The 12,960-nt window shown below is 46.1% G+C and overlaps 1 protein-coding gene across 2 annotated transcripts; it reads right to left on the bottom strand.

Moving 5' to 3' along the window:
- Positions 1-2,750: 2,750 nt before the first annotated feature.
- ABHD14B (abhydrolase domain containing 14B) lies at positions 2,751-11,167 on the bottom strand. 2 transcript variants are annotated; one of them, XM_083429562.1, is made up of 5 exons: positions 10,965-11,167; positions 10,151-10,310; positions 7,901-8,142; positions 6,554-6,795; positions 2,751-4,479 (listed from the first exon to the last, which is right to left on the bottom strand). In XM_083429562.1, the coding sequence occupies exons 3-5, from the start codon at positions 8,112-8,114 to the stop codon at positions 4,297-4,299; spliced, it is 639 nt and encodes a 212-aa protein (XP_083285688.1). In that variant the 5' UTR covers positions 8,115-8,142; positions 10,151-10,310; positions 10,965-11,167; the 3' UTR covers positions 2,751-4,296. The 2 variants fall into 2 exon arrangements, with proteins under 2 accessions (XP_083285688.1, XP_083285689.1); XM_083429563.1 differs by lacking the exon at positions 10,965-11,167 and having other exon boundaries at positions 10,151-10,314.
- Between the last annotated feature and the right edge of the window lie 1,793 nt (positions 11,168-12,960).

Raw genomic sequence — 12,960 nt, 5'->3', positions numbered from 1 at the left:
TTTTAACCCATGCTAAAAGCTCAGCAAAATTAAAAGGTCTTAACAGCTCACCTGAAGCTTAAACAGAGAGGCTGCACAGTACTGGGCTCTTGTGGTGCACCAGTGATCTCAAATGGAAAGCGGGGGGGGGGGGGGGAGCAAAAACTACATTGGGGGGGGGGCAGATGAGTAAGAGGACAGGGCTCCAGCTCCTTTAATAGTGGAGTAGAAGAAGGTATTTCAGTTGTAGTTTGTTGGAAAGGGGTGCCACTAGGAAGTGGGGGGGGGGGGGCCTTTCCCCAGAGGGATCTTTGCCCACAGCCCACTCAAACTGACACCAGGCTTGCCTGCTCCTCCTCTACTCTGATATTTGGCCTTCAGCCAGTCAATGACTTCTTCAGCCTCAGCACAGGAAGCTGCCTTATAATTAATCAGCCCATTTCTTCCATTTAGCTCAGTACCGTCCATACTGCCTGATAGTGGCTATCCAGGGTCTCAGACTGGGACATTCCCAACCCTATCTGAAGATGCCATGGATTGAGCCTGGGGCCTTCCCCATACACAGATGCTCTACCACTGAGTTATGGCCTCAGGCAGGCCCCTTTGTTCAAACTGGATTGCAGTTGTAGCTAGCTAGGCTCCAGGCCTGACACTAAGGTGGTCACACCTAGATGAATGGCTACCAAGGCTGTGTGAACTGCGATTTACAGGAAGGACTTGTGTTTTGAAGTAGAATAGCAAGAATTAATTGAGCTTCTGTTCTGCTCATATTCATTTTCAAAGTTCCATGGACAATCCAGACTGGACCAGCTTCTCTTCAGACATTTTAGTCTTGTTGAATGCCAGCATGAATAGCTAGAGAAAATGGATTTTTTTCTAGAAATAAGACACCCAGCTGGCATCTATTGGCCTGAAAACGCATTGAAGGTCATGTCACCTTGGCAGATTATATTCTTGGCCAATATAGCTGTTGCTGATCCTTGAGATTTGGATATCACCCCATAAGAGATACTTATTTCACACCGATGGTATTCCACATATGGCTCCACTCCACATTCCATTTACTTTGATGTGTTTTCGTGCCACAAAATTTCAGTAGCGAGGGACCCAACTTCACTGACATGCCAGAGCAGAGCACTCTCCCTTCCTTTGAGGTGCAGTCAATCCCAGTGCTTTAGATCCTAGCTATAGATGGAAGTTGCTGACTGTGTGGGAATCAGACTCCCGGACTTGCCAGCCTCCTGCCAGCAAATCCTCTGCCTAATAGGATAAAGTTTGGTTTTTGACAGCCATCACAGCCTTCAGCCAGTCAGGGTGCCATGTGACGATTAGAGTCCACCTCCCTACTTCTTACTGCTGGCTCCATCTGTCTGGTCTCCATCTGTGGAAAATGAGCACAAAGGAACAAGGCCAGGTGGCTCTGGAATAGCCGTGCGGCTGAATTTAACCTGTCTCCCATCTGTTCACCTTGGCCATTAGTTTGGTAATCCCCTGGGCATTTAAAGGAATCCATTTGTGCTGTTACTCCAGGGGCTGGCAAGCATTTTCTCTTAAGCTGTAGAAAGCTAAAGCATCTAATTCCATCTCATGTGGATAATGGGAAGAGACAGTACACTGATGATACAGGAAAGGTGGCAAGCAAAGGGGCCATAGCTCAGTAGTAGAGCACATGTTGTGCGCTGGCCAGCCAGAACGGACTGTGTGAGTCTAGATTGATAATGGCTTCCTCTGTGTTCTGCACCAGTTCTGCTAGCAAGGCATTCCAGCACCTCCCATGATTTGCCTAATTATATTTCCTATGAATCTCTCCTTCCCTTACATTGTTAATTATGCCTGTGCATGGGCATGCCTAGCTAGGCCGATTAGTATGTCTATCATTTCAAATCCCTATTACCCAAGGCTACACATAATTTTGAAGACTGCTAAGGTTGGAGGAACAGGGACGCGGGTGGCGCTGTGGGTAAAAGCCTCAGCGCCTAGGGCTTGCCGATCGAAAGGTCGGCGGTTCGAATCCCCGCGGCGGGGTGCGCTCCCGTCGTTCGGTCCCAGCGCCTGCCAACCTAGCAGTTCAAAAGCACTCCCGGGTGCAAGTAGATAAATAGGGACCGCTTACTAGCAGGAAGGTAAACGGCGTTTCTGTGTGCAGCTCTGGCTCGCCAGAGCAGCGATGTCACGCTGGCCACGTGACCCGGAAGTGTCTCCGGACAGCGCTGGCCCTCGGCCTCTTGACTGAGATGGGCGCACAACCCTAGAGTCTGTCAAGACTGGCCCGTACGGGCAGGGGTACCTTTACCTTTACCTTTAAGGTTGGAGGACCCAAGACCAATATTGTTTATGCTATAGCCGTGCATCATGAAATCTGAGTAAGTGCACATTTACTAAAACTAGTAATCTTTCAATAGCCCTAAAGGAAATTTTAAAAAACATTATTAGTTCAGATTTTGTCTTTTTCTAACAGCTAGATTCATCATAACTTGATCTTGACACAACTCCCAAGACAGTGCTATTTTCCAGTGTTAGGTTCAAAACCCAGCTTTTGTGTTCTAAATGGCAGACTGAGCTTTCTGGATTACAATCACAATGTGCTCCCCATGTCTATAAGCCAACATGAAGACTGGTTCAACTAATAGCAAACATTCTCCCCAACATTCCCACATTCTCCAAAAACCTACTCCAAACTACAGTGTCAAATATAATTGTGGAGATAGGATGATTCACAAATGTGTAGTTGAGCTACATTAAAAAACAATGCATCAACAAAATAAGCAGATAATCAATGTTTTAATTGATTAAAAAAATAGTTTTGACAAAATGTATCATTCAGCAGACACTCACCAGAAAACCAGGTAGGGCCTGAACAGCTGATTTAATTCATTTTCTTTATCCAACTTTTATTATTGGAAGTCTGCACTCTTTGCTAACTTGACAGTCCCTTTGATTCCAAGCAAGATAAAATTGTTCAGGTATAGAGTAGCAGCGGTGAGTGATGCTTCCTCCCTCATAGCACCCCAACTCTTCCAAGGTGCATAGCAGAGATGAGGAACATGTGGCTCTTCAGAGGTAGTTGGAATCCAACTTCCATCACCCCCTGCAAGCATGGCAAGTAGAGAAGGATGATGGGAGTTGTAGTCCCAACACAAGGAGAGCCACAAGTTCCCCAACAATAGTGTTCAGTGCCATTGCATTTCTTCCTTCTACTATTGCAACCTTAGACAAACAACACTCTGACATATCCCATATGTTAAGCTTCTAAGAAGACTCCCAGAACCATCTAGTAATTTAATCATCGGTGAGAGAGAGTGATAACCGTAGAGCACAAGGATGTTTCAAAATAGGTAGCCACATGTTCTTGCTGGGCTCAGGCAGAAGAGGTGACAGTATTTAACATGTGCACATTGTTGATGAACTGCAGTCCTGTGCAGATTTCCCTGGGGGTAACTTAATGGGACTTCTGAGCAGACATGGGTACCACATTGCACTGTTAGAAAGGGGAAGCCCTGGAGATGCTAAAGGTTTTGTCATACAAAATGATCCTCCCTAAAATCACTGAGTCAGCCTTAGCCCTGCCCTATAATAATTGCTCACCACATGGCTGCCACCATGCACGTCAAGAATACATAGTCTTGCCAACCCAAAGCAGGAAGAAGCAGATTCTGACAAAGAGACGGTGTGTACACCACAGCAGTGACAGAGCAAAAGGTTCTGAAATAAAGAGAGATGTCCCCTGGCAAAGATGTCAAGGGCAAAGATAGCTAAAAGTTACACAGAGCAAGGCGGGCAGTCTCTTAAAAAGACTGTTTGGTTGGGGAAATGAACATTGCCCCACCTTCGCGACATCTGTTTCAGCTAACTCAGCATGCTGGCTTGTTGCCTTTTGTGTTCAAAAAGGGGACATTTCACAGTCATGGGTGAGTGATGAGGAAGAGGTGGATTTCACACCAGATCGTGAAATGGCAAATTTACACTGAGGTGCCAACATGCCTGTGTAACAGATCCATATTTATATATTAGGGTGACCCAATGAATCCCATGGCCAAGGGAGGGGAAATGGGGGGGGGTCACTCTGGATATGCAATTAACTGAATGCAATTCTATGATTGTATTAAGCAATGAGCATGTTTTGGATGCAGCATGATCCATCTGCTAAGTATTTTAGTTCTATAATTATTGTGTAGTCCCCAAAGGACTTGGCTCCTGTTCGATTTGCCGACTGAATTGCAGAAAGAGAACCCAGTACCCAGGAAGCAAACACCAGACATTTGTGGAAGCCACTGATCATTGTGGGTGGGTTGGGAGCAGGCCAGGCCAGTTTGCTCTTCACTCTATGCTCTTCAGGAAGTCTAGGAGCCCATGGTGCCACTCATCTGGCTTGTCAAGGTAACAGGCATGGCCTGCCCCTTTCATCAGCATCACCTTGTGATTAGGTAAGTTCTTCAGGTGGTTCAGGCTCACTTCCCCCAGCTGGGCATCCTGGTCCCCATATACGATGAGCGCTGGTGTCTAAGTATGGAAGAAGAGAAGTCAAGTGTGGTCAAGTCAACAAACAAGGAACTTCCCCCTTCTTGGGTGCTTTCAACAAATATCTCAAGTGAAACACAGGTTCGAGTTGAAAATAACTCTATGCACATACTGTATCGTGCACAAGCTCAGGAACTCTGCAAAAAGCACAGTCCTCAATCGTACCATGTAGGGTCACTTTTGTGCATGTGTTGGTGGCAGAGCTTACCACCCCAATCCTCTCCCCCCCACCCCGCTCCACCTAGATGTCCAATTTACCTATACTAAATGTGCAAATGTGCACATTGTGTCTGCGTGCTTCACTGTAATTGGCTTGATCTGTGCCAAACAAAAAGTTCAGGAAGCTAATATGTGCTTGCTGTCTCTTTGATCTCTGTGTTATTCAGTGTTTAAACCTTTATTAATGGTATTACTGCCAGTAGAATTATCCTTTCCTGGTTGCAGTACCTTCTCCTAGCAAGGAAAACAAACCTCTCCCACATTTTAAATAGCTCAGAATCTCTGTGGTAGAGATGTTCAGGATTCACAGAAGTACAGAGAATTCCCACTGCTGTCAAAGCTATTGTCTTACAGGGTTACCAGGGCTAAAAAAAGGTCACATTTGCAAGGGGAGATTTTGCATTTGCCAGCCACATTTGCCTGGGCAAAGGCACACCCCAGAGATTAATAGGAGGAGCAGCTTATAATATTAAAAAGTGAGGTATTTGGATAACAGTCAGATCAAGTGCTCTGCGTTTGCAAGAGACATTACAAATCTACACTTAGAGGTTAAGGAATGATCAGAGATTTACAGCAGTTACAATCTAATCCCTCTTGCTTCTAATGATGCATTTTCTCTTCTGAGTGCAGAAGCAGACTTATTTTCCTTGCTCATGTAAAAGATCACACTTACTCCATCAACCCACTAATGGGGAGAAGGCTATCACAGCAGTTCTTTTTCTCATAATGGTGAAATGATCCCTGCATCACACTATCCCTGGAGCAGTTCTTATGAGATGATAGGCAGTCATTGCAGATAGAAAAAATGAACAAGCTTCCCTGTTTGTGTTTGTAGGCCTGATTATAGGCCTGCTTTGCATCTCTGAAAGCGGTTTTGTGCCTGAGAACGAAGCAGTAGGCACTGCCCTCTAGTGATTAGCTCAGGAACCCTTTCCCTGTTGTATGCAATCGCTGATACACACAAACCTTGGAAGTCGAACGGAATCCGCTCCGGAAGTCCATTCGACTTTCAAAATGTTCAACTTCCAAGGCGCAGCTTCCAATTGGCTGCAGGAAGCTCCTGCAGCCAGTCAGAAGCTGCGGAAGCCACATCGGACGTTCTGCTTCCATAAGAAGGTTCGAAAACCGGAACAATCACTTCCGGTTTTCGATCAGGAGCCAAAACGGTCAGCAACTAAGCTGTTCGAATTCCAAGGTATGACTGTACTGATGTTCTCTGTATTCCCCTCAGTTATTTTTCAAAGCCTTTTAATTTGCAGGGCTGGTGTCAGAAGTCTGCACTGCATGGCACTGGCTGAGGCCCATAGCCCTACATAGTCATTTGCCCTCTCCAGGAGTATCAGCAGCGGCAAGACTAAGGAAGAGGAGCTGCAGTGTGGTGTAGTGGTTAAGTGCGGTGGACTCTTAATCTGGTGAACCGGGTTCACTTCCCCGCTCCTCCACATGCAGCTGCTGGGTGACCTTGGGCTAGACACACTTCTCTGAAGTCTCTCAGCCTCACTCACCTCACAAAGTGTTTGTTGTGGGGGAGGAAGGGAAAGGAGAATGTTAGCCGCTTTAAGACTCCTTCGGGTAGTGATAAAGCGGGATACCAAACCCAAACTCTTCTTCTTCTGGTCAGCAGTGCCAATTGGGCATGGACAGAGAGGGCTCTGAATATGTAGTAGTGACAGTAGCCAGGAGATGGGCCCACCCAGGTAATTACGGCCTAGGCACCCCCCCCCCCACAACATCTGCACCTGACACTGTTAAGTGTCATTGTCTGAAACAAGACCTGCCCCAGTTTTAACCTCAGAATCCCCTCCCCTCTGCATGCCTAGCCGCCAGGCAGACATACTTTGACACCGGCATATTGTGTGGCTGAGAACTTCTCTGTGCAGATGGGTGCCACCGGGATATAGGCTTTAAGCATCTCACTGTGCTGGAAGAGGAACGGAAGCGAATACATCCCGCTGAGAGATGGGCTGATCACCACTGCCTGGTCTAGCTTCAGGGCCTCGAAGACAGACTTCAAGAAATTGGCTGGTGCTGGCTCTCCGACAGGAGCTGGAGCAGTAGCCTCTTTGGAACGACCTAATCCTGGACCGCAAGAAACAAGACACCGCACGTCACACATGTTCTGTGGGAAGGATGAATCCTGATTAAATTGGGTGGAGGAATGAGTACAGGGTGGCATTTCAGTGCTAACAAAGCAATGTGGATGCTGGGCCGGGGGGGACGGGACGCACCCTTGCATGCACAAGCAGCACCAAGCCAACAATGAACATGCACCTGGAAGCTCCCATTATGCTCTGTTTCACATTAGGCCTGGAATAACACCAGCTTACAAATTGTGATTTGAGGGGGACTGCCAAACCCTGGTCTCAAAGCACGCTTTGAGGCTGGTTTTGAAACCACAATTGTAACTAACTGTGATTTGCTACTGCTGCCATTTATTTATTTTTCATCACTAGTGTGCATGGCGCTTTATAGAGTCCAAGAGGTCAGGTGTCTGACCCAAAGAGCTTTCAATTTAAAATCTGAAATTGGGGAAACAGAGGGAGAGAAAGCAGGGGGTGAACAGGGAAGCCAATAGCTGGTTGTTTCAGTTATACGTGTTTAGGCTTAGCCACAGGCTCAGTTATAGTGGGGCATGGGAATTAGGACAGGGATGGGGTTGCTGGATTTTGAAAGTAAATACATGCTCATCCTGGATCCAGCTGTTATGTCTGAGTTCAGGCAATGCTGATAAATCACAGTTATGGCCATTGCTGAGACTTCAGAGGACTGGAGAGGATGTTGCTGCAGTAGGGAGATGAAGCTCACCATTGAAAAACAAAAGCAAGTGAGCAGCCCTAAACCTTGGTTTGTCTGTTATACCCAACTAAGCCCAAGCATAGTTGAGGATATTTATCTTTGGTTATGACATCCATGGCTTGGCAAGATATCTGAACTGAGCCAAATGTGTATGATCAGAACCCAAAGGCGCACACACCTGCATCACAATTTTTGCACATGTACTTCCAAACAATGAGTGAGACTTACCACATTGATAAAAAAGCAAAACAAGAACGAGGGCCTGGATGTCAGCATCAGTTTTTTGACCTTGAGGAAGGGCCAGGTTCTTACATTTCAGATTATAACTGCACTGGAGTCGCCCACAGGTGTGGAAGTGATCCCTTCACCTGTCGAGATCCAGACATACCTGGCAGGTCAACAGCCACAGCGCGGTATCCGGCTTCTCCCAACTTAGACAGAGTCTGCAGGTTTAGCCACGTCTCTGATGAGAAACGGATGCCATGAAGCAGCAAGACAGAGAACCGGGGGCTCTGCTGAGCAGGCTGGACCTGCCGGTAGAATAGCGTTTGCCCGCCCACTGTGATGGTGCTCTCGGTCAGTTGCGTGGTGGTAGCAGCCATCACTGCCGAAGAGGGTATTCTGGGAAGCCTGAAAATGAGAGCACCAAATAAAAAGAAGAAATTGGAACAAATAAATCATGGGTTTTTTATGAGAGAGATGACACTACTTTATTTTCTGACTGACAAAGCTGGCACAAAATGGTGTGTGCAGAAGTGCTAACATTTAAAGTGTTTAAAGCCCTAAATGACCCAGGCCACAAATATCTGAAAGGCTGCCTCCTTCTTTGCAAGTTCCTCGGGTGCTAAAATTGGTGGAGGGAGCCCTCTTGGTTGTTCCACTGCCCATAAAAGCTCAGGGTGGCAGCAGCCAAGGAGAGGGCATTCTTTGTGGTGGCCCCTAAGTTGTAGAACTCCCTCTCACAGAGAGGTGAGTGCTTATCTTGGCTTTTGACACCTGAGGCAAAGGATCGTTCATTAGTATTGTAGGAACTGCAGGAGGAAATGCTGGTGGGGCTTTGCCTCCTCTCGCTGCTAAGCCTTTTCTGGTTAAAAACCACATTCTTGATGCTTCTTTCCTCAAACTGGCCACAGGTTTGCAATTGGGGGGCATGTTGAGCCGCATGTGCAGAAAGGTGACAGCTGTATGTGTACTGTGACACCATTGAAAAGCATTGTGTGTAGATGGAGTGGAAGAACCTTCAGATTAACCTGAGCAAGGTTTGCAGAAGCCTGCTCACAAGACCTCATTTGTACAGTTCTTCTCCCTTCAAATCTGGGCCTATTCTAGTGTGCTCTGCAATCCAGTTAATAATCTCCTAGCTCAAGACCTGACAGTTGTGTGAATTCAGAGGAATGCCAACAGCGCCCTTTTATGAGCCAGTGCTGCCATTTCATCTCCTTACAAACTCAGAAAGCAAACAATGCTTTCACCACCTCACCTAGTCCAGCCCACTTCCTCTAGGGGTTCAAAGTATCCTGAGCTCAAGGGGGTAGAAAGGTGGTGTGTGTGTATGGATATAATCAAGCACACAGGAATAATATTAGAGAAATCAAGTGATGTGCATCGTGCTATCCTGTTTGAACCACCAGCACTTATCTTTCTGCAGTGCAAATACTGTGAGAACTGGGGTGTAATCTGCTGTCATATATAATTGTAAAATAATGCAAGAGGCCGGGACACCAAAGTGATTTGAGGCACTGGCAGGACTAAACTATGCAGCCCATTTTCACCATCAGTATTTATCCAGGGGACATTTTAAATAGTGAGAAAGAGCACAAACACCTTTGAGTATCTGTAGATGATGTTCCTTACCTGGGATTAGGGAAGTGGGCGTAGCTTCCAAGCAGCCTTAGTTTCACACACTGATTTTAGCGTTTTGCCAAATGTTATTTCCTGCCAACCTAGCAGTTCAAAAGCACATCAAAGTGCAAGTAGATAAATAGGTACCGCTCCGGCGGGAAGGTAAACGGCGTTTCCGTGCGCTGCTCTGGTTTGCCAGAAGCGGCTTAGTCATGCTGGCCACATGATGGGGAAGCTGTACGCCGGCTCCCTCGGCCAATAAAGCGAGATGAGCGCCGCAACCCCAGAGTAGTCTGCGACTGGACCTAATGGTCAGGGGTCCCTTTACCTTTACCAGATGTTATTAACTCATGTGTGATTATTTACACAAAGGGCATTCACATGGTAAATTCAAAGAGTGTACACTCCCATCGCCCACAAAGACAGATAGTTGAGCTGTATAACTCAAGAAGTGCACACTTGGTTCCACAGAGAGGTAACTTTTGAACAAGTCTATAGGGTGGGGGAGAATTCAAGCGGCCAGGATTCATTTTATGCAACAACATTCTATATGACTTGCAAGCCGCTTGGGAACCCAGCAAGAAGCAAGGTGCTCTGCTCCTTAAACTCGCCCTGCCTGGGTCTTTCCTGCACCTTCTTATGAGTGCATGGCGGGGCGGGGAGAGACAACTTCTGAACTTTGTCCCGTTTCCTGGCAGCTACAGTGGAATGGCCAAGTTACCAGCTCAGAACGGAGGAACAGCTCTTTGAGACGGCGAGGGGACAGGCAGGCAGAAAAGCGAACCCAGCACCTTACCCTCAAGTTGCTCCCTTTCCGAAACAAAGACACTGGAAGCTTCAGGAATGCGCCACTGTCCGTCGTGTCCGATCGCCGAAAGAGTTGATGCGCTCCCCTCGACTTCCGGATCCAAAGGTACCGTCGGAAACCCGACGAAAGAGAGCAACGGGGGCGGAGGCTGGAGGGGAGGGACAAAATGTGGAAATATACAGCATTTCTAAGCAAAGGTTCGCGCGAACACTAGCGACACCTAATGGACACCAGCGAACTCATCTTGACAAGTAATGGCACAACAAGCGATCTTAGACGAGCAGCCTAAACACCGGGAGGTACGCAACACACCTGGGCGTCCATGCGCACGTAGGCTGCACTGCTCAGATCCAATTTTGTCCCTCTCGCGCACTTTCGTCCACATATGCGTGCTTTCCGTTTAAATTTGTCTCAGTGTTTCCCACCCACTTTTGGCGGCCGTGCTTGATGGGTTATATTGGCCGTGTGTGATGTCCTCTTCTCACAGTTAGTACAGTACTGGATACCTGAGGGCCATTAAGGGCATGCATGCAGGTGTTTTCCTGCACGGGGACACTTCTTCTTCCTTATAATTTATCTGGAACAGCGCAACAACAAAATCCCACCAAAGCCAACATTTCAAGCATGCTCCAAGTAGGCAAAACGGCCAATTTTAAAAAAAGAAATAAATAAAAGTGCAAGAGTAGTTTCAAAATTTAAAACACATGCATGTGTATGTCATGCACGGCCACTACATAGAGAGTGAGTGAGCCATTGCCAGTGCAAGGAACAGCCAAGCAGGCGCAGGCGGCTGAGATCTTACCTTTTTCTTCCTTTCTCCTTTTACCTGCAAGGGCTTTGTTTTTGCTTGCAATGCAGCTATTTTGAACAAACGCTGTTCTACATGAGACAGTTGTTGCTGCTGTTTTTACAATACTGGGAGTGTGCCTTTGGCAGCAACCTGTAGAAGTAGGTGCACTGCATCTTTTTCCTTGGGCTGGTGGAAACAAGATGGCTAGGCTGCGTTCAGGACTGAGGAGACAAGAAGATAATTTGAAGTACTTTGGGATTTGTTTTTAAAAAGCACAAGCCCAGACAAACTTGTTGGTTTAAAACATGACTGTGCAGGGAGCATATGCCAGTGGTGGGAAAAGCTGACACTGAGTGGTGCCAGAGACAAATGCTCCGGATTACCTAACCCATAATAAAGACATCCATTCATTTTTACAGCCCTTTCCGGTTGTTCTGTAACTACCTAAGGGAGGGGGAACACTCTAATTAAAAAGCCAGGTACAATAAAAGGGAAATTAAGAGGGAGAAGGAAGCTCTCATGGGAAGTGTAAGTTCAGGAAGTGTAAATTGCCACATAAATGAAGTCGCCCACCTGTGGTTTGAAACAATTAAAGATTTGAAGTGCTAAACTGAAATCAATCCCCCCTCCTTTTTTTTTTTTGAAAAAACAATCAACAGGTACAATATGTTGTGGAGGTGAGGGGGGGATGATTAACAAAATCAACCCTCCTGGCAAACTGGGAATATCCCCTCATTCACCCAAGTTTAGGATATTCCACCATTCTTCAGCAGAGTTTCTTTTTCTATGATAAAAATGAGCGGCTCACATAAATGTAAACTAAGTTTTAATAATAAAGAAAACTAACAAAATAACATGATGAGAGAAACTTCTACCATTCAATTTAGGCCCCCGTGTTTTTCTTATCTTACACAATATGCTTCAGCATCATTTCCAAGCTTTTCTCTGAAACCACAGAGACTAGGAACTTGGTTGTTCTCACATGGGTTTCCAATACAAACCAGTTTGTATTGTATAATAACATCACACACCGTGCATGTATGCATGTGATTTGCTGCAAAAGGCTTGAAATGTGAGAAATACAATACTGTGAGAAAACAATACACTTTTTCATGCGAGTGTAATTTGTAACTGGATCCATGGAAAGCTTGGCAGATTTCGGAACACACATCAGAATGTTTGAAGGGGAAGGCAGAAATGGTGGCTCTGCAATATTTAAGTTGAAATACGGGAACAGCATGGGCAGAGGAAGGACTGAAAAGGTTGGTGGCTTGTCTAGTATCTTCTGCTTGTAAATTAGAATGCTATTGTATCATACGTATGAGTGAATTCATGAAAAATACACATCATACATCACGGTTGGTGAACGTTTACATAATTATAGAGTTCTGTAAAACTGCATTCAACATGTTACATGAACTTTAAATGCTAAAGGTTTTCTCATTATGCTTCTATCTCCTCAAAGTGATGGAAGTATTATATAATTGAGATTTTTCTCCCTTTCTAGTTTGTTTTTCCCCCTGGCAAGTTTTTTTCTACCTTTCACAGCTAGACCACAGGTGGAAATTCAACAAATGCAAACCTGCACTGCTTCTGTTGTCAATGAACCTGGCATTCCAATCACAAGTTGGAATTCTGCAATTCCAATGCAATTCTGGGCTGCATCAATAGGAGTATAGCATCTAGATCAAGGGAAGTAATAGTGCCACTGTATTCTGCTCTGGTCAGACCTCACCTGGAGTACTGTGTCCAGTTCTGGGCACCACAGTTCAAGAAGGACACTGACAAACTGGAACGTGTCCAGAGGAGGGCAACCAAAATGGACAAAGGCCTGGAAACGATGCCTTATGAGGAACGGCTAAGGGAGCTGGGCATGTTTAGCCTGGAGAAGAGGAGGTTAAGGGGTGATATGATAGCCATGTTCAAATATATAAAAGGATGTCACATAGAGGAGAAAGGTTGTTTTCTGCTGCTCCAGAGAAGCGGACACGGAGCAATGGATCCAAAC

Source organism: Podarcis tiliguerta, assembly GCF_965153285.1.
Source record: "Podarcis tiliguerta genome assembly, chromosome: 2".
Classification (NCBI taxonomy): Eukaryota; Metazoa; Chordata; class Lepidosauria; order Squamata; family Lacertidae; genus Podarcis; species Podarcis tiliguerta.
Note: the sequence above shows the minus strand (reverse complement) of the source record. Positions and strands in the feature narration are given on the sequence as shown.